This window comes from Salvelinus fontinalis, chromosome 14, assembly GCF_029448725.1.
Source record: "Salvelinus fontinalis isolate EN_2023a chromosome 14, ASM2944872v1, whole genome shotgun sequence".
NCBI classification, from domain to species: Eukaryota; Metazoa; Chordata; class Actinopteri; order Salmoniformes; family Salmonidae; genus Salvelinus; species Salvelinus fontinalis.
The window spans coordinates 10,435,478-10,458,558 of NC_074678.1; the positions used below are offsets into that span (position 1 = coordinate 10,435,478).

Here is a 23,081-nt window from a genome sequence, read left to right on the forward strand (position 1 = left end):
AGAATACCTCATGGTAAACTGTAGACCCTTGTATCTACCAAGAGAGTTCTCATCCGTAATTATCACGGCAGTCTACATCCCTCCCCAAGCAAAACACCACTCAACGAACTGTATGGGGCCATAAACAAAGAGACCGCTCACCCAGAGGCAACGTTTCTGGTGGGCAGAGACTAACTCAGAGACTTAAAACTATCCTAGATCACTTCTACCAAACGCGTCTCTTTGTGTCACTAGAGGCACAGAAACTCTAGACCACTTTTACTCTACCCACAGAAATGCATAAAAGGCCCTCTCTCGTCCTCCCTTCAGGCAAATGTGACCATGACCATCTGACCATTGACTCCATTGTCATAGGTATCTCTCTATGTAGTGTTGTGGTGTGGTGTCTCTATGTAGTGTTGTGGTGTGGTGTCTCTATGTAGTGTTGTGGTGTGGTGTCTCTATGTAGTGTTGTGGTGTGGTGTCTCTATGTAGTGTTGGGGTGTGGTGTCTCTATGTAGTGTTGGGGTGTGGTGTCTCTATGTAGTGTTGGGGTGTGGTGTCTCTATGTAGTGTTGGGGTGTGGTGTCTCTGTAGTGTTGGGGTGTGGTGTCTATGTAGTGTAGTGTAGTGGTGTCTATGTAGTGTAGTGTAGTGGTCTCTATGTAGTGTAGTGGTGTCTCTATGTAGTGTAGTGGTGTCTCTATGTAGTGTAGTGGTGTCTCTATGTAGTGTAGTGGTGTCTCTATGTAGTGTAGTGGTGTCTCTATGTAGTGTAGTGGTGTCTCTATGTAGTGTAGTGGTGTCTCTATGTAGTGTAGTGGTGTCTCTATGTAGTGTAGTGGTGTCTCTATGTAGTGTAGTGGTGTCTCTATGTAGTGTAGTGGTGTCTCTATGTAGTGTAGTGGCGTCTCTATGTAGTGTAGTGGCGTCTCTATGTAGTGTAGTGGCGTCTCTATGTAGTGTAGTGGCGTCTCTATGTAGTGTAGTGGCGTCTCTATGTAGTGTAGTGGCGTCTCTATGTAGTGTAGTGGCGTCTCTATGTAGTGTAGTGGCGTCTCTATGTAGTGTAGTGGCGTCTCTATGTAGTGTAGTGGCGTCTCTATGTAGTGTAGTGGCGTCTCTATGTAGTGTAGTGGCGTCTCTGTAGTGTAGTGGCGTCTATGTAGTGTAGTGGCGTCTCTGTAGTGTAGTGGCGTCTATGTAGTGTAGTGGCGTCTATGTAGTGTAGTGGCGTCTATGTAGTGTAGTGGCGTCTATGTAGTGTAGTGGCGTCTATGTAGTGTAGTGGCGTCTATGTAGTGTAGTGGCGTCTATGTAGTGTAGTGGCGTCTATGTAGTGTAGTGGCGTCTATGTAGTGTAGTGGCGCCTATGTAGTGTAGTGGCGCCTATGTAGTGTAGTGGCGCCTATGTAGTGTAGTGGCGCCTATGTAGTGTAGTGGCGCCTCTGTAGTGTAGTGGCGCCTCTGTAGTGTAGTGGCGCCTCTGTAGTGTAGTGGCGCCTCTGTAGTGTAGTGGCGCCTCTGTAGTGTAGTGGCGCCTCTGTAGTGTAGTGGCGCCTCTGTAGTGTAGTGGCGCCTCTGTAGTGTAGTGGCGCCTCTATGTAGTGGCGCCTCTATGTAGTGGCGCCTCTATGTAGTGGCGCCTCTATGTAGTGGCGCCTCTATGTAGTGGCGCCTCTATGTAGTGGCGCCTCTATGTAGTGGCGCCTCTATGTAGTGGCGCCTCTATGTAGTGGCGCCTCTATGTAGTGGCGCCTCTATGTAGTGGCGCCTCTATGTAGTGGCGCCTCTATGTAGTGGCGCCTCTATGTAGTGGCGCCTCTATGTAGTGGCGCCTCTATGTAGTGGCGCCTCTATGTAGTGGCGCCTCTATGTAGTGGCGCCTCTATGTAGTGGCGCCTCTATGTAGTGGCGCCTCTATGTAGTGGCGCCTCTATGTAGTGGCGCCTCTATGTAGTGGCGCCTCTATGTAGTGGCGCCTCTATGTAGTGGCGCCTCTATGTAGTGGCGCCTCTATGTAGTGGCGCCTCTATGTAGTGGCGCCTCTATGTAGTGGCGCCTCTATGTAGTGGCGCCTCTATGTAGTGGCGCCTCTATGTAGTGGCGCCTCTATGTAGTGGCGCCTCTATGTAGTGTTGTGGTGTCTCTATGTAGTGTTGTGGTGTCTCTATGTAGTGTTGTGGTGTCTCTATGTAGTGGTGTGGTGTCTCTATGTAGTGGTGTGGTGTCTCTGTAGTGGTGTGGTGTCTCTATGTAGTGGTGTGGTGTCTCTATGTAGTGGTGTGGTGTCTCTATGTAGTGGTGTGGTGTCTCTATGTAGTGTCTCTTGATGTGATGTGTGTTTTTGTCCTCTATTTTTATCCCAGTCCCCGCAGGAGGACTTTTGCCTTTTGGTAGGCCATCACTGTAAATAAGAATTTGTTTTTAACCGACTTCCCTGGTTAAATAAAGGTAAAATAAAACATAAAAATAAAACTCCGGCTTCCTGTTTACAAACAAAAGTTAAAAACAGGAAGTACAAGTGATGTGCTGAATACAGAAGTGGTTGGATGAAGCAGAAGTGAGGCATACAGGACTGTTGTGCTAGTACGGACTGGGATATGTTCCCGGGATTCATCGGATAACATTGAGGAGTTCAGCACAATCGTCACTGGCTTTATCAATAAGAGCATACGAGTAAGAGTCTTCCCCACAGTGACTATAAAAACGTATCCAAATCAACAACCGTGGATTACATTGATTTCAGACAATAGCCACGCTGGGTTAAAGGCTAGAGCTACAGTTTACACGGAACGGGACACATTCAAGAAAGCCTGCTACAACAACCGATGAGACATCAAACATGCGAACGGACAATATAGGAGGAAAGTGGCATTCTATTACACCGGTCGCCAACGCTCGTCGTATGTGGCAGGTCGATAGCCGATTACAAAAAGGGAAACCCAGCCATTGGTTTGCCCAGCGATGCACAAGTCCCAAATGAACTAAATGCCTTTTTATGCTCGCTTCGAGGAATAGAACACTGTTCCTGTGTGAAAGCACCTGTTTTTCCAGATGACTGCGTGATTTCGCACTCCTTGGCCGACGTGAGCAAAACTTTGAAACAGGTTAAGAATCACAAGGCCCGCCGGGCCAGACAGAATACCGGGGCTCGTTCTCAAAGCATGCACAGACCAGCTCGGGCCAATTTCTTTACTATAATCCCAACATATTTCAAGCTGACCACCATCGTCCCTGTTCCAAAGAACTCCAAAGTAACCTGCCTAAATGACTATCACCCTGTAGCACTCACATACATGTGTAATTAGGATGTGCTTTGAAAGGCTGGTCATGACACACATCAACACCATCATCATCCCAGACACCCTGAACCAACTCCAATTCACATACGGCACCAACACATCCAAATCCACATATTTCACGTCACACCGCCATCTCCCACCCGGACAAGAGGGGAAATAACTACAGCTCAGCGTTGAACACCATAGTCCCCTCAAAGCTCACCACCTAGCTAAGGACCCTGGAACTGAACCCCTCTCTCTGCAACTGGATCCTGGACTTCCTGAGGTGGTAAGGGTAGGCAACAACACCTCCGCCACGCACAACTTCAACACCATTATCAAGTTGGCTGACGACACGAAGGTGGTAGGACCTGATGAGACCTACAGGGAGGAGGTCAGTGACCTGGCAGTACGGTGCCGGGACAACAACCTCTCCCTAAACATCAGTAAGACCAAGGAGCTGATGGTGGACTACAGGAGAAATGAGGGAAGCGCAAGCCACCATCCACATTGACGGGGCTGTTGTGGGGCGGGTTGAGAGCTTCAAGTTCCTTGGCGTCCACATCACTAAGGACCTATCATGGTCCACACACACACACACGGCACAGTCATGAAGAAGGGGGACGGCTTTTCTTTTAGACCGTTTTGTTTTTACACCACATCCGGTCCATTTTGTATGTACAGTACCAGTCAAAGGTTTGGACACACCTACTCATTCAAGGGTTTTGCTTTATTTTTTACATTTTACAATAATAGTGAAGACATCAAAACGATGAAATAACACATATGGAATCATGTAGTAACCAGAAAAGTGTTAAATCAAAATATATTTTATATTTGAGATTCTTCAAAGCAGCCACCCTTTGCCTTGATGACAGCTTTGCACACTCTTGGCATTCTCTCAACCAGCTTCACTTGGAATGCTTATCCAACAGACTTGAAGGAGTTCCCACATATGCTGAGCACTTTTGGCTGCTTTTCCTTCACTCTGCTGTCCGACTCATCCCAAACCATCTCAATTTGGTTGAGGTCGGGGGATTGTGGATGCCTTCTTGGTAAAATAGCCCTTACACATCCTGGAGGTGTGTTGGGTCATTGTCCTGTTGAAAAACAATTGATAGTCCCACTAAGTACAAACCAGATGGGAAGGCTTATCACTGCAGAATGCTGTGGTAGCTATTCTGGTTAAGAATTCGAAATAAAAATCAGACAGTGTCACCAGCAAAGCACCCCCACATCATAACACCCCCTCCTCTATGCAGAGATCATCCGTTCACCCACACCGCGTCTCACAAAGACACAGCGGTTGGAACCAGAAATCTCCAGTTTGGAGTCCAGACCAAAGGACAGATTTCCACCGGTCTAAATATCCATTACTCGTGTTTCTTGGCCCAAGCAAGTCTCTTCTTCTTATTGGTGTCCTTTAGTAGTGGTTTCTTGCAGCAATTTAACCATGAAGGCCTGATTCACACAGTCTCCTCTGAGCAGTTGATGTTGAGATGTGTCTGTTACTTGAACTTTGTGAAGCATTTATTTGGGCTGCAATTTCTGAGGCTGGTAACTCTAATGAACTTATCCTCTGCAGCAGAGGTAACTCTGGATCTTCCTTTCCTGTGTCGGTCCTCATGAGAGCCAATTTCATCATAGCGCTTGATGGTTTTTGCGACTGCACTTAAAAGAAACTTTCAAAGTTCTTGAAACTTTCCGTATTGACTGACCTTCATGTCTTAAGGTAATGATGAACTGTCGTTTCTCTTTGCTTATTTGAGTTGTTTTTGCCATAATATGCTCTTGGTCATTTACCAAATAGGGCCATCTTCTGTATTCCACCCCTACCTTGTCACAACACAACTGATTGGCTGAAACGCATTAAGGAAAGAAAGACATTCCACCAATTAACTTAAGGCACACCTGTTAATTGAAATGCATGAAGCTGGTAGAGAATGCCAAGAGTGTGCAAAGCTGTCAAGGCAAAGGGTGGCTATTTGAAGAATCTCAAATATAAAATATATTTTGATTTCATGAACCCTTTCTTGGTTACTACATGATTCCATATGTGTTATTTCATAGTTGTGTTGTTTTCACTATTATTCTACAATGTAGAATGTAGACCTAATTAGTATCTATCCTGATGTCTAGTCACTTTACCCTGCCTTCATCTACATATCTACCTTATTAGTATCTATCCTGATGTCTAGTCACTGTACCCTGCCTTCATCTACATATCTACCTTATTAGTATCTATCCTGATGTCTAGTCACTTTACCCTGCCTTCATGTACATATCTACCTTATTAGTATCTATCCTGATGCCTAGTCACTTTACCCTGCCTTCATCTACATATCTACCTTATTAGTATCTATCCTGATGCCTAGTCACTGTACCCTGCCTTCATGTACATATCTACCTTATTAGTATCTATCCTGATGTCTAGTCACTTTACCCTGCCTTCATGTACATATCTACCTTATTAGTATCTATCCTGATGCCTAGTCACTGTACCCTGCCTTCATCTACATATCTACCTTATTAGTATCTATCCTGATGTCTAGTCACTTTACCCTGCCTTCATCTACATATCTACCTTATTAGTATCTATCCTGATGCCTAGTCACTGTACCCTGCCTTCATCTACATATCTACCTTATTAGTATCTATCCTGATGTCTAGTCACTGTACCCTGCCTTCATGTACATATCTACCTTATTAGTATCTGTCCTGATGCCTAGTCACTGTACCCTGCCTTCATGTACATATCTACCTTATTAGTATCTATCCTGATGCCTAGTCACTGTACCCTGCCTTCATCTACATATCTACCTTATTAGTATCTATCCTGATGCCTAGTCACTGTACCCTGCCTTCATCTACATATCTACCTTATTAGTATCTATCCTGATGCCTAGTCACTGTACCCTGCCTTCATGTACATATCTACCTTATTAGTATCTATCCTGATGCCTAGTCACTGTACCCTGCCTTCATGTACATATCTACCTCAAATACCTTATTAGTACCTATCCTGATGTCTAGTCACTTTACCCTGCCTTCATGTACATATCTACCTAATTAGTATCTATCCTGATGCCTAGTCACTGTACCCTGCCTTCATGTACATATCTACCTTATTAGTATCTATCCTGATGCCTAGTCACTGTACCCTGCCTTCATGTACATATCTACCTTATTAGTATCTATCCTGATGCCTAGTCACTGTACCCTGCCTTCATGTACATATCTACCTCAAATACCTTATTAGTACCTATCCTGATGTCTAGTCACTTTACCCTGCCTTCATGTACATATCTACCTAATTAGTATCTATCCTGATGCCTAGTCACTGTACCCTGCCTTCATGTACATATCTACCTTATTAGTATCTATCCTGATGCCTAGTCACTGTACCCTGCCTTCATGTACATATCTACCTTATTAGTATCTATCCTGATGCCTAGTCACTTTACCCTGCCTTCATGTACATTTCTACCTTATTAGTACCTATCCTGATGCCTAGTCACTTTACCCTGCCTTCATGTACATATCTACCTCAAATACCTTATTATTATCTATCCTGATGCCTAGTCACTTTACCCTGCCTTCATGTACATATCTACCTTATTATTATCTATCCTGATGCCTAGTCACTTTACCCTGCCTTCATGTACATATCTACCTTATTAGTATCTATCCTGATGCCTAGTCACTTTACCCTGCCTTCATGTACATATCTACCTTATTAGCATCTATCCTGATGTCTAGTCACTTTACCCTGCCTTCATCTACATATCTACCTTATTAGTATCTATCCTGATGCCTAGTCACTTTACCCTGCCTTCATCTACATATCTACCTTATTAGTATCTGTCCTGATGCCTAGTCACTTTACCCTGCCTTCCTGTACATATCTACGTCTGCACATTGATCTGGTACTGGTACTCCCTGTATATAGCTCCACATTGATCTGGTACTGGTACTTCCTGTATATAGCCTCACATTGATCTGGTACTTCCTGTATATAGCTCCACATTGATCTGGTACTTCCTGTATATAACTCCACATTGATCTGGTACTTCCTGTATATGGCTCCACATTGATCTGGTACTTCCTGTATATGGCTCCACATTGATCTGGTACTTCCTGTATATGGCTCCACATTGATCTGATACTTCCTGTATATAGCTCCACATTGATCTGATACTGGTACTTCCTGTATATAGCTCCACATTGATCTGGTACTTCCTGTATATAGCCTCACATTGATATGGTACTGGTACTTCCTGTATATAGCTCCACATTGATCTGGTACTTCCTGTATATGGCTCCACATTGATCTGATACTGGTACTTCCTGTATATTGCTCCACATTGATCTGGTACTTCCTGTATATAGCACCACATTGATCTGGTACTTCCTATATATAGCCTCACATTGATATGGTACTGGTACTTCCTGTATATAGCTCCACATTGATCTGGTACTGGTACTTCCTGTATATAGCTCCACATTGATCTGGTACTGGTACTCCCTGTATATAGCTCCACATTGATCTGGTACTTCCTGTATATAGCTCCACATTGATCTGGTACTTCCTGTATATAGCACCACATTGATCTGGTACTTCCTGTATATAGCACCACATTGATCTGGTACTGGTACTTCCTGTATATAGCTCCACATTGATCTGGTACTCCCTGTATATAGCTCCACATTGATCTGGTACTGGTACTTCCTGTATATAGCTCCACAATGACCTGGTACTGGTACTTCCTGTATATAGCTCCACAATGACCTGGTACTGGTACTTCCTGTATATAGCTCCACATTGATCTGGTACTTCCTGTATATAGCTCCACATTGATCTGGTACTGGTACTCCCTGTATATGGCTCCACATTGATCTGGTACTTCCTGTATATAGCCTCACATTGATATGGTACTGGTACATCCTGTATATGGCTCCACATTGATCTGGTACTGGTACTCCCTGTATATGGCTCCACATTGATCTGGTACTGGTACTTCCTGTATATGGCTCCACATTGATCTGGTACTGGTACTTCCTGTATATGGCTTCACATTGATCTGGTACTGGTACTTCCTGTATATGGCTCCACATTGATCTGGTACTGGTACTTCCTGTATATGGCTCCACATTGATCTGGTACTGGTACTTCCTGTATATAGCTCCATTCTTGTATATTTCATTTTATTCCTCGTGTTACTATTATAATTGTTTACTTTTTAACTGTGCATTGTTGGGAAGGGCTCATAAGTAAGCATTTCCCGGTAAAGTCTACACCCGTTGTATTCGGTGCAGGTGACCAATAACATCTGATTTATATGTGCCGCTAGACAATAACCGAAAAGTCGCTAAGATGAATCGCAGACAAGGTGAAACATATGTCGATGTGCCCTTGAGCAAGGCTCTTAATTGCTCCAGGGTCACCGTTGATAATGGCAGACCCTGGCGGTGACCCCACTCTCCGAGGGTGGGTAATGCAAAAAAACGAATATCCAATTCACACATGTAGTAACACACACTTGTACATGTGTGAAATAGGACAAAAATAAGCACCCACGAAATAGTGTGTGTCTGTGGCTCTACGGGACAGGCCTCTCTGTGTTGTGTCTGTGCCTCTGCGGGACAGGCCTCTCGGTGTTGTGTCTGTGCCTCTGCGGGACAGGCCTCTCGGTGTTGTGTCTGTGCCTCTGCGGGACAGGCCTCTCGGTGTTGTGTCTGTGCCTCTGTGGGACAGGCCTCTCGGTGTTGTGTCTGTGCCTCTGCGGGACAGGCCTCTCGGTGTTGTGTCTGTGGCTGACAGTATTCATCCCGCATCAGACTATACAGTGATCAGAGAACCCACAAGCAGTAATGGAAGTCATCGGATGCGAAGTGTGTGTGTGTGTGTGTGTGTGTGTGTGTGTGTCTCTCTCTGTTTGTAGTCTCTACCTCCACAGCCAGGCTGTGATCTGACATGGACACGCTGGTGTTGCGATGCCAGCAGACATGCATGGTGCTGTTGGCACGGTGATGGGTCTGCTTATCCAGAGAGTTACGGGACGACGACATGTCATCCTCTGACTCCTGCTCCAGAGAAACCTCATCCGACGACCCTGAGGAAGGAGGGGAGGGGCAGGGGGGAGGGGTTAGCTACATCTAAAGGGAGGGGGTACAGTACATTTGTACAAAAGTCCACCCAATAGGAGCACCATCTGGCTCCAACAGTCCATGGATGCACCAGAAAATCCAGTGACATAAAAATACACAACACATATAGCGATGGTTTCAAACCCACAGCAATATCCAGCCCAAGAGGCTAGTTGGTTCCACAACAATATCCAGCCCAAGAGGCTAGTTGGTTCCACAACAATATCCAGCCCAAGAGGCTAGTTGGTTCCACAACAATATCCAGCCCAAGAGGCTAGTTGGTTCCACAACAATATCCAGCCCAAGAGGCTAGTTGGTTCCACAACAATATCCAGCCCAAGAGGCTAGTTGGTTCCACAACAATATCCAGCCCAAGAGGCTAGTTGGTTCCACAACAATATCCAGCCCAAGAGGCTAGTTGGTTCCACAACAATATCCAGCCCAAGAGGCTAGTTGGTTCCACAACAATATCCAGCCCAAGAGGCTAGTTGGTTCCACAACAATATCCAGCCCAAGAGGCTAGTTGGTTCCACAACAATATCCAGCCCAAGAGGCTAGTTGGTTCCACAACAATATCCAGCCCAAGAGGCTAGTTGGTTCCACAACAATATCCAGCCCAAGAGGCTAGTTGGTTCCACAACAATATCCAGCCCAAGAGGCTAGTTGGTTCCACAACAATATCCAGCCCAAGAGGCTAGTTGGTTCCACAACAATATCCAGCCCAAGAGGCTAGTTGGTTCCACAACAATATCCAGCCCAAGAGGCTAGTTGGTTCCACAACAATATCCAGCCCAAGAGGCTAGTTGGTTCCACAACAATATCCAGCCCAAGAGGCTAGTTGGTTCCACAACAATATCCAGCCCAAGAGGCTAGTTGGTTCCACAACAATATCCAGCCCAAGAGGCTAGTTGGTTCCACAACAATATCCAGCCCAAGAGGCTAGTTGGTTCCACAACAATATCCAGCCCAAGAGGCTAGTTGGTTCCACAACAATATCCAGCCCAAGAGGCTAGTTGGTTCCACAACAATATCCAGCCCAAGAGGCTAGTTGGTTCCACAACAATATCCAGCCCAAGAGGCTAGTTGGTTCCACAACAATATCCAGCCCAAGAGGCTAGTTGGTTCCACAACAATATCCAGCCCAAGAGGCTAGTTGGTTCCACAACAATATCCAGCCCAAGAGGCTAGTTGGTTCCACAACAATATCCAGCCCAAGAGGCTAGTTGGTTCCACAACAATATCCAGCCCAAGAGGCTAGTTGGTTCCACAACAATATCCAGCCCAAGAGGCTAGTTGGTTCCACAACAATATCCAGCCCAAGAGGCTAGTTGGTTCCACAACAATATCCAGCCCAAGAGGCTAGTTGGTTCCACAACAATATCCAGCCCAAGAGGCTAGTTGGTTCCACAACAATATCCAGCCCAAGAGGCTAGTTGGTTCCACAACAATATCCAGCCCAAGAGGCTAGTTGGTTCCACAACAATATCCAGCCCAAGAGGCTAGTTGGTTCCACAACAATATCCAGCCCAAGAGGCTAGTTGGTTCCACAACAATATCCAGCCCAAGAGGCTAGTTGGTTCCACAACAATATCCAGCCCAAGAGGCTAGTTGGTTCCACAACAATATCCAGCCCAAGAGGCTAGTTGGTTCCACAACAATATCCAGCCCAAGAGGCTAGTTGGTTCCACAACAATATCCAGCCCAAGAGGCTAGTTGGTTCCACAACAATATCCAGCCCAAGAGGCTAGTTGGTTCCACAACAATATCCAGCCCAAGAGGCTAGTTGGTTCCACAACAATATCCAGCCCAAGAGGCTAGTTGGTTCCACAACAATATCCAGCCCAAGAGGCTAGTTGGTTCCACAACAATATCCAGCCCACGAGGCTAGTTGGTTCCACAACAATATCCAGCCCACGAGGCTAGTTGGTTCCACAACAATATCCAGCCCACGAGGCTAGTTGGTTCCACAACAATATCCAGCCCACGAGGCTAGTTGGTTCCAACAATATCCAGCCCAAGAGGCTAGTTGGTTCCACAACAATATCCAGCCCAAGAGGCTAGTTGGTTCCACAACAATATCCAGCCCAAGAGGCTAGTTGGTTCCACAACAATATCCAGCCCAAGAGGCTAGTTGGTTCCACAACAATATCCAGCCCAAGAGGCTAGTTGGTTCCACAACAATATCCAGCCCAAGAGGCTAGTTGGTTCCACAACAATATCCAGCCCAAGAGGCTAGTTGGTTCCACAACAATATCCAGCCCAAGAGGCTAGTTGGTTCCACAACAATATCCAGCCCAAGAGGCTAGTTGGTTCCACAACAATATCCAGCCCAAGAGGCTAGTTGGTTCCACAACAATATCCAGCCCAAGAGGCTAGTTGGTTCCACAACAATATCCAGCCCAAGAGGCTAGTTGGTTCCACAACAATATCCAGCCCAAGAGGCTAGTTGGTTCCACAACAATATCCAGCCCAAGAGGCTAGTTGGTTCCACAACAATATCCAGCCCAAGAGGCTAGTTGGTTCCACAACAATATCCAGCCCAAGAGGCTAGTTGGTTCCACAACAATATCCAGCCCAAGAGGCTAGTTGGTTCCACAACAATATCCAGCCCAAGAGGCTAGTTGGTTCCACAACAATATCCAGCCCAAGAGGCTAGTTGGTTCCACAACAATATCCAGCCCAAGAGGCTAGTTGGTTCCACAACAATATCCAGCCCAAGAGGCTAGTTGGTTCCACAACAATATCCAGCCCAAGAGGCTAGTTGGTTCCACAACAATATCCAGCCCAAGAGGCTAGTTGGTTCCACAACAATATCCAGCCCAAGAGGCTAGTTGGTTCCACAACAATATCCAGCCCAAGAGGCTAGTTGGTTCCACAACAATATCCAGCCCAAGAGGCTAGTTGGTTCCACAACAATATCCAGCCCAAGAGGCTAGTTGGTTCCACAACAATATCCAGCCCAAGAGGCTAGTTGGTTCCACAACAATATCCAGCCCAAGAGGCTAGTTGGTTCCACAACAATATCCAGCCCAAGAGGCTAGTTGGTTCCACAACAATATCCAGCCCAAGAGGCTAGTTGGTTCCACAACAATATCCAGCCCAAGAGGCTAGTTGGTTCCACAACAATATCCAGCCCAAGAGGCTAGTTGGTTCCACAACAATATCCAGCCCAAGAGGCTAGTTGGTTCCACAACAATATCCAGCCCAAGAGGCTAGTTGGTTCCACAACAATATCCAGCCCAAGAGGCTAGTTGGTTCCACAACAATATCCAGCCCAAGAGGCTAGTTGGTTCCACAACAATATCCAGCCCAAGAGGCTAGTTGGTTCCACAACAATATCCAGCCCAAGAGGCTAGTTGGTTCCACAACAATATCCAGCCCAAGAGGCTAGTTGGTTCCACAACAATATCCAGCCCAAGAGGCTAGTTGGTTCCACAACAATATCCAGCCCAAGAGGCTAGTTGGTTCCACAACAATATCCAGCCCAAGAGGCTAGTTGGTTCCACAACAATATCCAGCCCAAGAGGCTAGTTGGTTCCACAACAATATCCAGCCCAAGAGGCTAGTTGGTTCCACAACAATATCCAGCCCAAGAGGCTAGTTGGTTCCACAACAATATCCAGCCCAAGAGGCTAGTTGGTTCCACAACAATATCCAGCCCAAGAGGCTAGTTGGTTCCACAACAATATCCAGCCCAAGAGGCTAGTTGGTTCCACAACAATATCCAGCCCAAGAGGCTAGTTGGTTCCACAACAATATCCAGCCCAAGAGGCTAGTTGGTTCCACAACAATATCCAGCCCAAGAGGCTAGTTGGTTCCACAACAATATCCAGCCCAAGAGGCTAGTTGGTTCCACAACAATATCCAGCCCAAGAGGCTAGTTGGTTCCACAACAATATCCAGCCCAAGAGGCTAGTTGGTTCCACAACAATATCCAGCCCAAGAGGCTAGTTGGTTCCACAACAATATCCAGCCCAAGAGGCTAGTTGGTTCCACAACAATATCCAGCCCAAGAGGCTAGTTGGTTCCACAACAATATCCAGCCCAAGAGGCTAGTTGGTTCCACAACAATATCCAGCCCAAGAGGCTAGTTGGTTCCACAACAATATCCAGCCCAAGAGGCTAGTTGGTTCCACAACAATATCCAGCCCAAGAGGCTAGTTGGTTCCACAACAATATCCAGCCCAAGAGGCTAGTTGGTTCCACAACAATATCCAGCCCAAGAGGCTAGTTGGTTCCACAACAATATCCAGCCCAAGAGGCTAGTTGGTTCCACAACAATATCCAGCCCAAGAGGCTAGTTGGTTCCACAACAATATCCAGCCCAAGAGGCTAGTTGGTTCCACAACAATATCCAGCCCAAGAGGCTAGTTGGTTCCACAACAATATCCAGCCCACGAGGCTAGTTGGTTCCACAACAATATCCAGCCCACGAGGCTAGTTGGTTCCACAACAATATCCAGCCCAAGAGGCTAGTTGGTTCCACAACAATATCCAGCCCAAGAGGCTAGTTGGTTCCACAACAATATCCAGCCCAAGAGGCTAGTTGGTTCCACAACAATATCCAGCCCAAGAGGCTAGTTGGTTCCACAACAATATCCAGCCCAAGAGGCTAGTTGGTTCCACAACAATATCCAGCCCAAGAGGCTAGTTGGTTCCACAACAATATCCAGCCCAAGAGGCTAGTTGGTTCCACAACAATATCCAGCCCAAGAGGCTAGTTGTTCTTAACAATATCCAGCCCAAGAGGCTAGTTGGTTCCAACAATATCCAGCCCAAGAGGCTAGTTGGTTCCAACAATATCCAGCCCAAGAGGCTAGTTGGTTCCACGACAATATCCAGCCCAAGAGGCTAGTTGGTTCCACAACAATATCCAGCCCACGAGGCTAGTTGGTTCCACAACAAAAATGGTAAAAGACAATTTAAAAACAAAGAGGGATCTAATACTGTAGGCTACATCCAGGTGCATGCACAAGTACTATAGATCCTAACGATACACTACAGGGCGGGGTAATGCCGGGATCGCCACAGGGCGGGGTAATGCCGGGATCGCTACAGGGCGGGGTAATGCCGGGATCGCCACAGGGCGGAGTAATGCTACGTCTTACTGTTGGAGCGATCACAGAGAGGGGTAATTCTATGTCTTACTGTTGGAGCGATCACACAGCCCTGGGTCCAGGAACAGGTCTGATTTCTCCTGAGATTTCTTGGCCATCTCTATTGCCATGTTGAGATCCTCTATCCATTTCCCCATCTCCACCTTCGAGCTACAATCACATCCACACAGGGAGGTTATACAGATCAGCTGATGAAGTGAACAGGGTGGGTTTATGACTCAGGACTTTAACCAACTCCGGTTCACAATTAAAATGAAGATTTTCCATTTGTCTTTAGATTAAAAAGCATAACGTTTTCCTTGATCTTTGACAGTTGTGTGTGTGTGTGAAACTCCTGTGTGTTTACCTGGCTGCCACCACAATGGTCCTCTGGGCAGAGTAGATGGTGAAGCAGTGAGGGACAGACCACTCATTCTCACTCTCTTCCACCTAAGGATGGAAGGGAGGGGGTGGGGGGGGAGAAACACAGTAAGATGTTTGATCAGCAAAGGTACGTTGGTCTTTTGGCCCCTACCACCAGCTCTCATGGGATTGGACAAGAGCAACAGGGGAACTTGAGGTATAACAGATCAAAGGAAGGCCTGCCAAAAGCTTCTCGGACTGGGGGGGGGGGGGGTATCTACCGCACATCTGTCTGGTCTGGGGAGGTAATCTACTACACATCCGTCTGGCCTGGAGAGGGGGGGTATCTACTAGACATCCTTCTGGCCTGGGGGGGGGGGGTGTATCTACTGCACATCCGTCTGGCCTGGAGGGGGGGGGGGGGGGGGGGGTGTCTACAGCACATCTGTCTGGTCTGGGGAGGTAATCTACTACACATCCGTCTGGCCTGGAGAGGGGGGGTATCTACTAGACATCCTTCTGGCCTGGGGGGGGGGGTATCTACTGCACATCCGTCTGGCCTGGAGGGGGGTATCTACTGCACATCCTTCTGGCCTGGGGGGGGGGGGGGGGTATCTACTGCACATCCGTCTGGCCTGGGGGGGGAGGTATCTACTGCTCATCCTTCTGGCCTGGGGGGGGTATCTACTGCACATCCTTCTGGCCTGGGGGGGGGGGGGTATCTACTGCACATCCGTCTGGTCTGGGGGGGGGTATCTACTGCACATCCGTCTGGTCTGGGGGGGGGTATCTACTGCACATCCTTCTAGCCTGGGGGGGGGGGGGGAGTATCTACTGCACATCCTTCTAGCCTGGGGGGGGGGGGGAGTATCTACTGCACATCCTTCTGGCCTGGGGGGGGGGGGGGTATCTACTGCACATCCGTCTGGTCTGGGCGGGGGGGTATCTACTGCACATCCGTCTGGTCTGGGGGGGGGTATCTACTGCACATCCTTCTAGCCTGGGGGGGGGGGGTATCTACTGCACATCCTTCTAGCCTGGGGGGGGGGGGGGAGTATCTACTGCACAACCGTCTGGCCTGGGGGGGGGTATCAACTGCACATCCGTCTGGCCTGGGGGGGTATCTACTGCACATCCATCTGGCCTGGGGGGGTATCAACTGCACATCCGTCTGGCCTGGGGGGGTATCTACTGCACATCCGTCTGGCCTGGGGGGGTATCTACTGCACATCCGTCTGTCCCGGGGGTATTTACATCTGGCATGTGGCATTCGGGGCAGCAGGTAGCCTAGTGGTTAGAGCATTAGACTTGTAACCCCCCCCCCCCCCCCCCCCAGGCCAGATCGAATCCCAGAGCTGACAAGGCAGTTAACTAGGCCGTCATTGAAAATAAGAATTTGTTCTTAACTGACTTGCCTAGTTAAATAAAAGGTTAAATAAATAAAACATTTCTAACACAGCTTCTTTCTCCAATTCACAGACTTGTCGTCATCGCCCACATCTAAGCGTTGTTTTGTCTACACCAGCACGGGAGAGGGAGCAGGGCTGCGGGCCCTAGCCAACAGAACCCAGAGTACTCACCGGAGCATCCAAAACTATGAGCTGCATCACAAGTGAAGAAGCAGAGACGCAGGTTAGACCAAAGCAGGGACCTCGAGGTCGTCTCACTGACCAAACAAACTTGACCCTCAGTCAAACCCCCCACCCTGACCTCCAACTCAACACGGTGCTACTCTTTATTATAGAATGCAATGGAAAAACCTCACACGTCTCCCTGATCTGGTGTAAGATTCCCTTAGCCGTGACTTATCTCCCTCAGTTTCCTTCCATCTGACTCTTCAGGAAACTGAACAACCATGACAGCTGAGGGATGATGATATTAAACCTTTCGGTAGCTTGGGTCTCAATTCAATCCGTAGCGTAGAAGATCTGCGTTGTAGCACGGTTGACATTTGAAAAGGTCATTTCCGATGGAGCCGACAAATTCAGCGTTTACAGTGAACGCAGATCTTCCGCATTACGGATTGAAATCGAGCTCTCAGAGCGGCCCATGAACGTGATGTTTTCTGAAACGTCCATTTTGTCGTCATGGGGACGACTTGCTGAATCAGATATTTACACATATACATGAGTAATAATTAAATCCAAAAATAACAGGAAGGAAACAGTCATTCACAATACGGGTTGCTAATTCCTAGTTTTTCTAGAAAACTCAGTTGAAAGATTACCGGAATCAGGAGGGAAAACAGGATTTCTGTAATCCTACAACCAAGACTTCTGAATTTTGTAACCCTAGTAAGTATTTTATTAGCAGCAGGTTGCCGCGGCGAGGTCGGGTTACCGCGGCGAGGTCGGGTTACCGCGGCGAGGTCGGGTTACCGCGGCGAGGTCGGGTTACCGCGGCGAGGTCGGGTTACCGCGGCGAGGTCGGGTTACCGCGGCGAGGTCAGGTTACCACAGCAGGTTACCACAGCAGGTTACCACAGCAGGTTACCACAGCAGGTTACCACAGCGAGGTCAGGTTAACCCGGCGAGGTCAGGTTACCACGGCGAGGTCAGGTTACCACGGCGAGGTCAGGTTACCACGGCGAGGTCAGGTTACCACGGCGAGGTCAGGTTACCACAGCAGGTTACCACAGCAGGTTACCACAGCAGGTTACCACAGCGAGGTCAGGTTAACCCGAGGTCACGGCTAACGGTCAGGGGTCAACTGGGCAGGCTAACAAACAGCAGGCAGCTTATACTCACGATCATGCCGTGCAGAGGCAGCTGGCCATGGACCTTGAACTGGTTTGTGGCCGTCACACCTTTACTCGTGTACAGGAGCTGGTCAGAGAACTGAGGGGAAAGACCGTACATAGACCATTGAGATACACCATGACATAATATTGTTATCCTAATTAGGGTTGTCAAAATACCAGTAACCTAATGTTGCAGGCGTAAAATAAACTTCTGAAACTAGATCCCCCTACAAAAAAACTGTTCAAGCAATCCTGTAAATTGTGGAGGAGTGAATATGGAGTGTTTGAGAGCATCAAATCCATGATGCGTTGTGGGTAAACAGTGACTGACTGACTGATCTACAAGTAATAATGAGTCGTTATTTATGATGAAAGGTGACTTGTAGATCAGTCAGTAGGCAGTCGCCTGCCCTGTCAGCTGTAATGTCGAACAAGCCCGTCGTTAACATCCAAAAACGAAAGTTACAGTCTCTTTCCATTTCCATTGAAAACCGGAACATTCCGTTGCTGTGGACTCGGCAGAGGCTACGATAACAGTATGGCGATACTACGATACCAGATTTTCGAATGGCAGAAAAGAACACCCAAAGCAGACTGAACTCTTTAGTCCGTTAAAAACCGACTGTACGTAACATATTGTGTGATATGGCTTGGGGAAAATAAATGTGACTCTGGTGGTCAACACAAAGCTGTTATTCTCTCCAACACTAGGACCGTTTTCCTCAAGAAATAAAGTCCACTTCATGTCGTTTCCTTTCCTTCCTTACCTCCTAGTATGGCAATACCGGTACCGTGACAACGCTAATCCTAATAGTTTATACTGGAGGGAAACCACTAACTGGCATGAAACATTAAATATCTGAAGACCGAGAGGAAAGATACACATCAATATATTGAACCTTTATTTGTCCAGGTTTGTCTCATTGAGATCGTCTCCCTACTGGTTCATAACAGTGTAAAATAAGTCACTCCTGGATAAGAGCTAAAATGACTAAAATATAAATAATAAAGGAGACTGAGGAAAGACGGGAGGAGTCACGAGATAAACTCACATTGTCTCAGTGATACTGATCATTTTCTCAGCTTGTATAAAAAGATAGAAATCAAAAAACACAAAAGGGATTGTTGAAACTGTTACTCACCAGGAAAAACATCCTTTGCTGCAGCCCTTTTTTGGTCAGCTTGTACAGACAACCCTCTCGAATGAACTCCTGAAAACCAGAAAAGTAGATATTTAAAAAAAAGAGACGTCCTCTCACTGTCAACTGCGTTTATTTTCAGCAAACTTAACATGTGTAAATATTTGTATGAAAATAAGATTCAACAACTGAGACATAAACTGAACAAGTTCCACAGACATGAAATGGAATAATGTGTCCCTGAACAAAAGGAGGGGGGGGTCAAAATCAAAAGTAACAGTCAGTATCTGGTGTGGCCACCAGCTGCATTAAGTACTGCAGTGCATCTCCTCCTCATGGACTGCACCAGATTTGCCAGTTCTTGATGTGAGATGTTACCCCACTCTTCCACCAAGGCACTTGCAAGTTCCCGGGCATTTCTGGGTGGAATGGCCCTAGACCTCACCCTCCGATCCAACAGGTTCCAGACGTGCTCAGTGGGATTGAGATCCGGGCTCTTCGCTGGCCATGGCAGGACACTGACATTCCTGTCTTGCAGGAAATCACGCACAGAACGAGCAGTATGGCTGATGGCATTGTCATGCTGGAGGGTCATGTCAAGATGAGCCTGCAGGAAGGGTACCACATGAGGGAGGAGGATGTAAAGCATAGCGTTGAGATTGCCTGCAATGACAACAAGAGCAGTCCGATGATGCTGTGACACACCGCCCCAGGCCATGATGGACTCTCCACCTCCAAATCGATCCCGCTCCAGAGTACAGGCCTCGATGTAATGCTCACTCCGACGATAAACACGAATCCGACCATTACCTCTGGTGAGACAAGACCGCGACTCGTCAGTGAAGAACACTTTTGCTAGTCCTGTCTGGTCCAGCGACGGTGGGTTTGTGCCCATAGGCGACGTTGTTGCCGGTGATGTCTGGTGAGGACCTGCCTTACAACAGGCCTACAAGCCCTCAGTTCACCCTCTCTCAGCCTATTGCGGACAGTCTGAGCACTGATGGAGGGATTGTGCGTTCCTGGTGAAACTGGGGCAGTTGTTGTTGCCATCCTGTACCTGTCCAGCAGATGTGATGTTCGGATGTACCGATCCTATGCAGGTGTTGTTACACGTGATCTGCCACTGCGAAGACGATCAGCTGTCCGTCCTGTCTCCCTGTAGCGGCGTCTTAGGCGTCTCACAGTATGGACATTTCAATTTATTGCCCTGGCCACATCTGCAGTCCTCATGCCTCCTTGCAGCATGCCTAAGTCACATTCACGCAGATGAGCAGGGACCCTGGGCATCTTTCTTTTGGTGTTTTTCAGAGTCAGTAGAAAGGTCTCTTTAGTGTCCTAAGTTTTCATACCTGACCTTAATTGCCTACTGTCTGTAAGCTGTTAGTGTCTTAACGACCATTTGCATGTTCATTAATGGTTTATGGTTCATTGAACAAGCATGGGAAACAGTGTTTAAACCCTTTACAAAGAAGATGTGTAGTTAATTGGATTTTTTCGAATTATCTTTGAAAGACAGGGTCCTGAAAAAGGGACGTTTCTTTTTTGCTGAGTTTATTATCATCCTGCATCGCCACAGTCTACCTCCCCTGAAACACTGCTCTCACCCTGACCACTGATGGAAAAATAGTTCTACTTTATTTGTGAGTGCGGTACGTCTTCTAAGCAGTCAGATTACTCCTGCTACAGCACCCAAAGACTCATTCATCCTACAGAACTTAGTAAGAGTTGAGCATATTGTGCATTGATGTAGTCAAGTCACTAAGTGTTCAAGTCTCCAGCGTTTGTTCAAGTCTATCTCCTGGACTTGAGTACTACAGTACTGGTGCCCAGTCTCCCTCTACGAGGTACTAGACTCACCCCTGCCGGGCGCAGTGAGGTTCTACGAGGTACTAGACTCACCCCTGCCGGGCGCAGTGAGGTTCTACGAGGTACTAGACTCACCCTGCCGGGCGCAGTGAGGTTCTCGATGCCGATCAGGTCTCTCTGGAGCTCAGACAGCTTCTGGAAGTTCTCCAGGCGGATCAAACTACTCTGGAGCTGAGTGGCCATCTCTGCCACCTCCTTCAGGGCCTCTGTAGATAAGGAGGGAGAAAGGGATAAGGGTACGTACAAGAGGGGAAAGAATCCATACAGGAGGGACACAAACATCAGGGAATATGACAAGATGGTGGCTGCTTAGCTCGGGCCCATGATTACCAAACCATTCTGAAAATGTTCTCCCTGCTGAACATTACCCAGGTCTCTTAAGCAGAAACAGCAGAGCAGGAGGGCTAGGTATCTGACTCATAGAAATATAATCCATATAAAAAGGATTGGCATCTCTAACCCTGGCAATTTGACTGGTAAACTCACAGGTACACTCTCAATGGCTGCCAGTCCACCCATTATGTCATCTTTAACTTAAGGGCACGCCCATTCTCTGGATTCTATTACTATGATCTGACTGTCAATGTGACAGCACTATGGTCCCCTGAGGAACCTCCCACCCATCAGCCAGCACTATGGTCCCCTGAGGAACCTCCCACCCATCAGCCAGCACTATGGTCCCCTGAGGAACCTCCCACCCATCAGCCAGCACTATGGTCCCCTGAGGAACCTCCCACCCATCAGCCAGCACTATGGTCCCCTGAGGAACCTCCCACCCATCAGCCACGTAGCGTTCTCAATGTGACAGCACTATGGTTCCCTGAGGAACCTCCCACCCATCAGCCACGTAGCGTTCTCAAAGTGACAGCACTATGGTCCCCTGAGGAACCTCCCACCCATCAGCCAGCACTATGGTTCCCTGAGGAACCTCCCACCCATCAGCCAGCACTATGGTCCCCTGAGGAACCTCCCACCCATCAGCCAGCACTATGGTTCCCTGAGGAACCTCCCACCCATCAGCCAGCACTATGGTTCCCTGAGGAACCTCCCACCCATCAGCCACGTAGCGTTCTCAATGTGACAGCTCAGAGGAACCTCCCACCCATCAGCCACGTAGCGTTCTCAATGTGACAGCACTATGGTCCCCTGAGGAACCTCCCACCCATCAGCCACGTAGCGTTCTCAATGTGACAGCACTATGGTCCCCTGAGGAACCTCCCACCCATCAGCCACGTAGCGTTCTCAATGTGACAGCACTATGGTCCCCTGAGGAACCTCCCACCCATCAGCCACGTAGCGTTCTCAATGTGACAGCACTATGGTTCCCTGAGGAACCTCCCACCCATCAGCCACGTAGCGTTCTCAAAGTGACAGCACTATGGTCCCCTGAGGAACCTCCCACCCATCAGCCAGCACTATGGTTCCCTGAGGAACCTCCCACCCATCAGCCAGCACTATGGTCCCCTGAGGAACCTCCCACCCATCAGCCAGCACTATGGTTCCCTGAGGAACCTCCCACCCATCAGCCAGCACTATGGTTCCCTGAGGAACCTCCCACCCATCAGCCACGTAGCGTTCTCAATGTGACAGCTCAGAGGAACCTCCCACCCATCAGCCACGTAGCGTTCTCAATGTGACAGCACTATGGTCCCCTGAGGAACCTCCCACCCATCAGCCACGTAGCGTTCTCAATGTGACAGCACTATGGTCCCCTGAGGAACCTCCCACCCATCAGCCACGTAGCGTTCTCAATGTGACAGCACTATGGTCCCCTGAGGAACCTCCCACCCATCAGCCAGCACTATGGTCCCCTGAGGAACCTCCCACCCATCAGCCAGCACTATGGTTCCCTGAGGAACCTCCCACCCATCAGCCAGCACTATGGTCCCCTGAGGAACCTCCCACCCATCAGCCAGCACTATGGTCCCCTGAGGAACCTCCCACCCATCAGCCAGCACTATGGTCCCCTGAGGAACCTCCCACCCATCAGCCACGTAGCGTTCTCAATGTGACAGCACTATGGTCCCCTGAGGAACCTCCCACCCATCAGCCACATAGCGTTCTCAATGTGACAGCACTATGGTCCCCTGAGGAACCTCCCACCCATCAGCCAGCACTATGGTCCCCTGAGGAACCTCCCACTCATCAGCCACGTAGCGTTCTCAATGTGACAGCACTATGGTCCCCTGAGGAACCTCCCACCCATCAGCCAGCACTATGGTCCCCTGAGGAACCTCCCACCCATCAGCCAGCACTATGGTCCCCTGAGGAACCTCCCACCCATCAGCCACGTAGCGTTCTCAATGTGACAGCACTATGGTCCCCTGAGGAACCTCCCACCCATCAGCCACGTAGCGTTCTCAATGTGACAGCACTATGGTCCCCTGAGGAACCTCCCACCCATCAGCCACGTAGCGTTCTCAATGTGACAGCACTATGGTCCCCTGAGGAACCTCCCACCCATCAG

At 48.2% G+C, this 23,081-nt stretch overlaps 1 protein-coding gene across 7 annotated transcripts in view; it reads right to left on the reverse strand.

Annotated features, from left to right (window-relative positions):
• farp2 (FERM, RhoGEF and pleckstrin domain protein 2) overlaps window positions 1–23,081 on the reverse strand; it is a 110,976-nt gene that overhangs the window by 16,340 nt on the left and 71,555 nt on the right. For 4 of the 7 annotated variants that reach the window (XM_055943935.1, XM_055943933.1, XM_055943936.1 and 1 more), the window contains exons 19-24: window positions 20,690–20,820; window positions 18,752–18,820; window positions 17,617–17,706; window positions 14,874–14,956; window positions 14,559–14,677; window positions 9,213–9,376 (exon numbers count right to left, since the gene is read on the reverse strand). In XM_055943935.1, the coding sequence (XP_055799910.1) occupies window positions 9,213–9,376; window positions 14,559–14,677; window positions 14,874–14,956; window positions 17,617–17,706; window positions 18,752–18,820; window positions 20,690–20,820 (656 nt within the window). Of the gene's footprint in view, window positions 1–9,212; window positions 9,420–14,558; window positions 14,678–14,873; window positions 14,957–17,616; window positions 17,707–18,751; window positions 18,821–20,689; window positions 20,821–23,081 lie in introns of those variants that run through there. The other 3 variants (XR_008761915.1, XM_055943934.1, XM_055943938.1) reach the window with 2 other exon arrangements.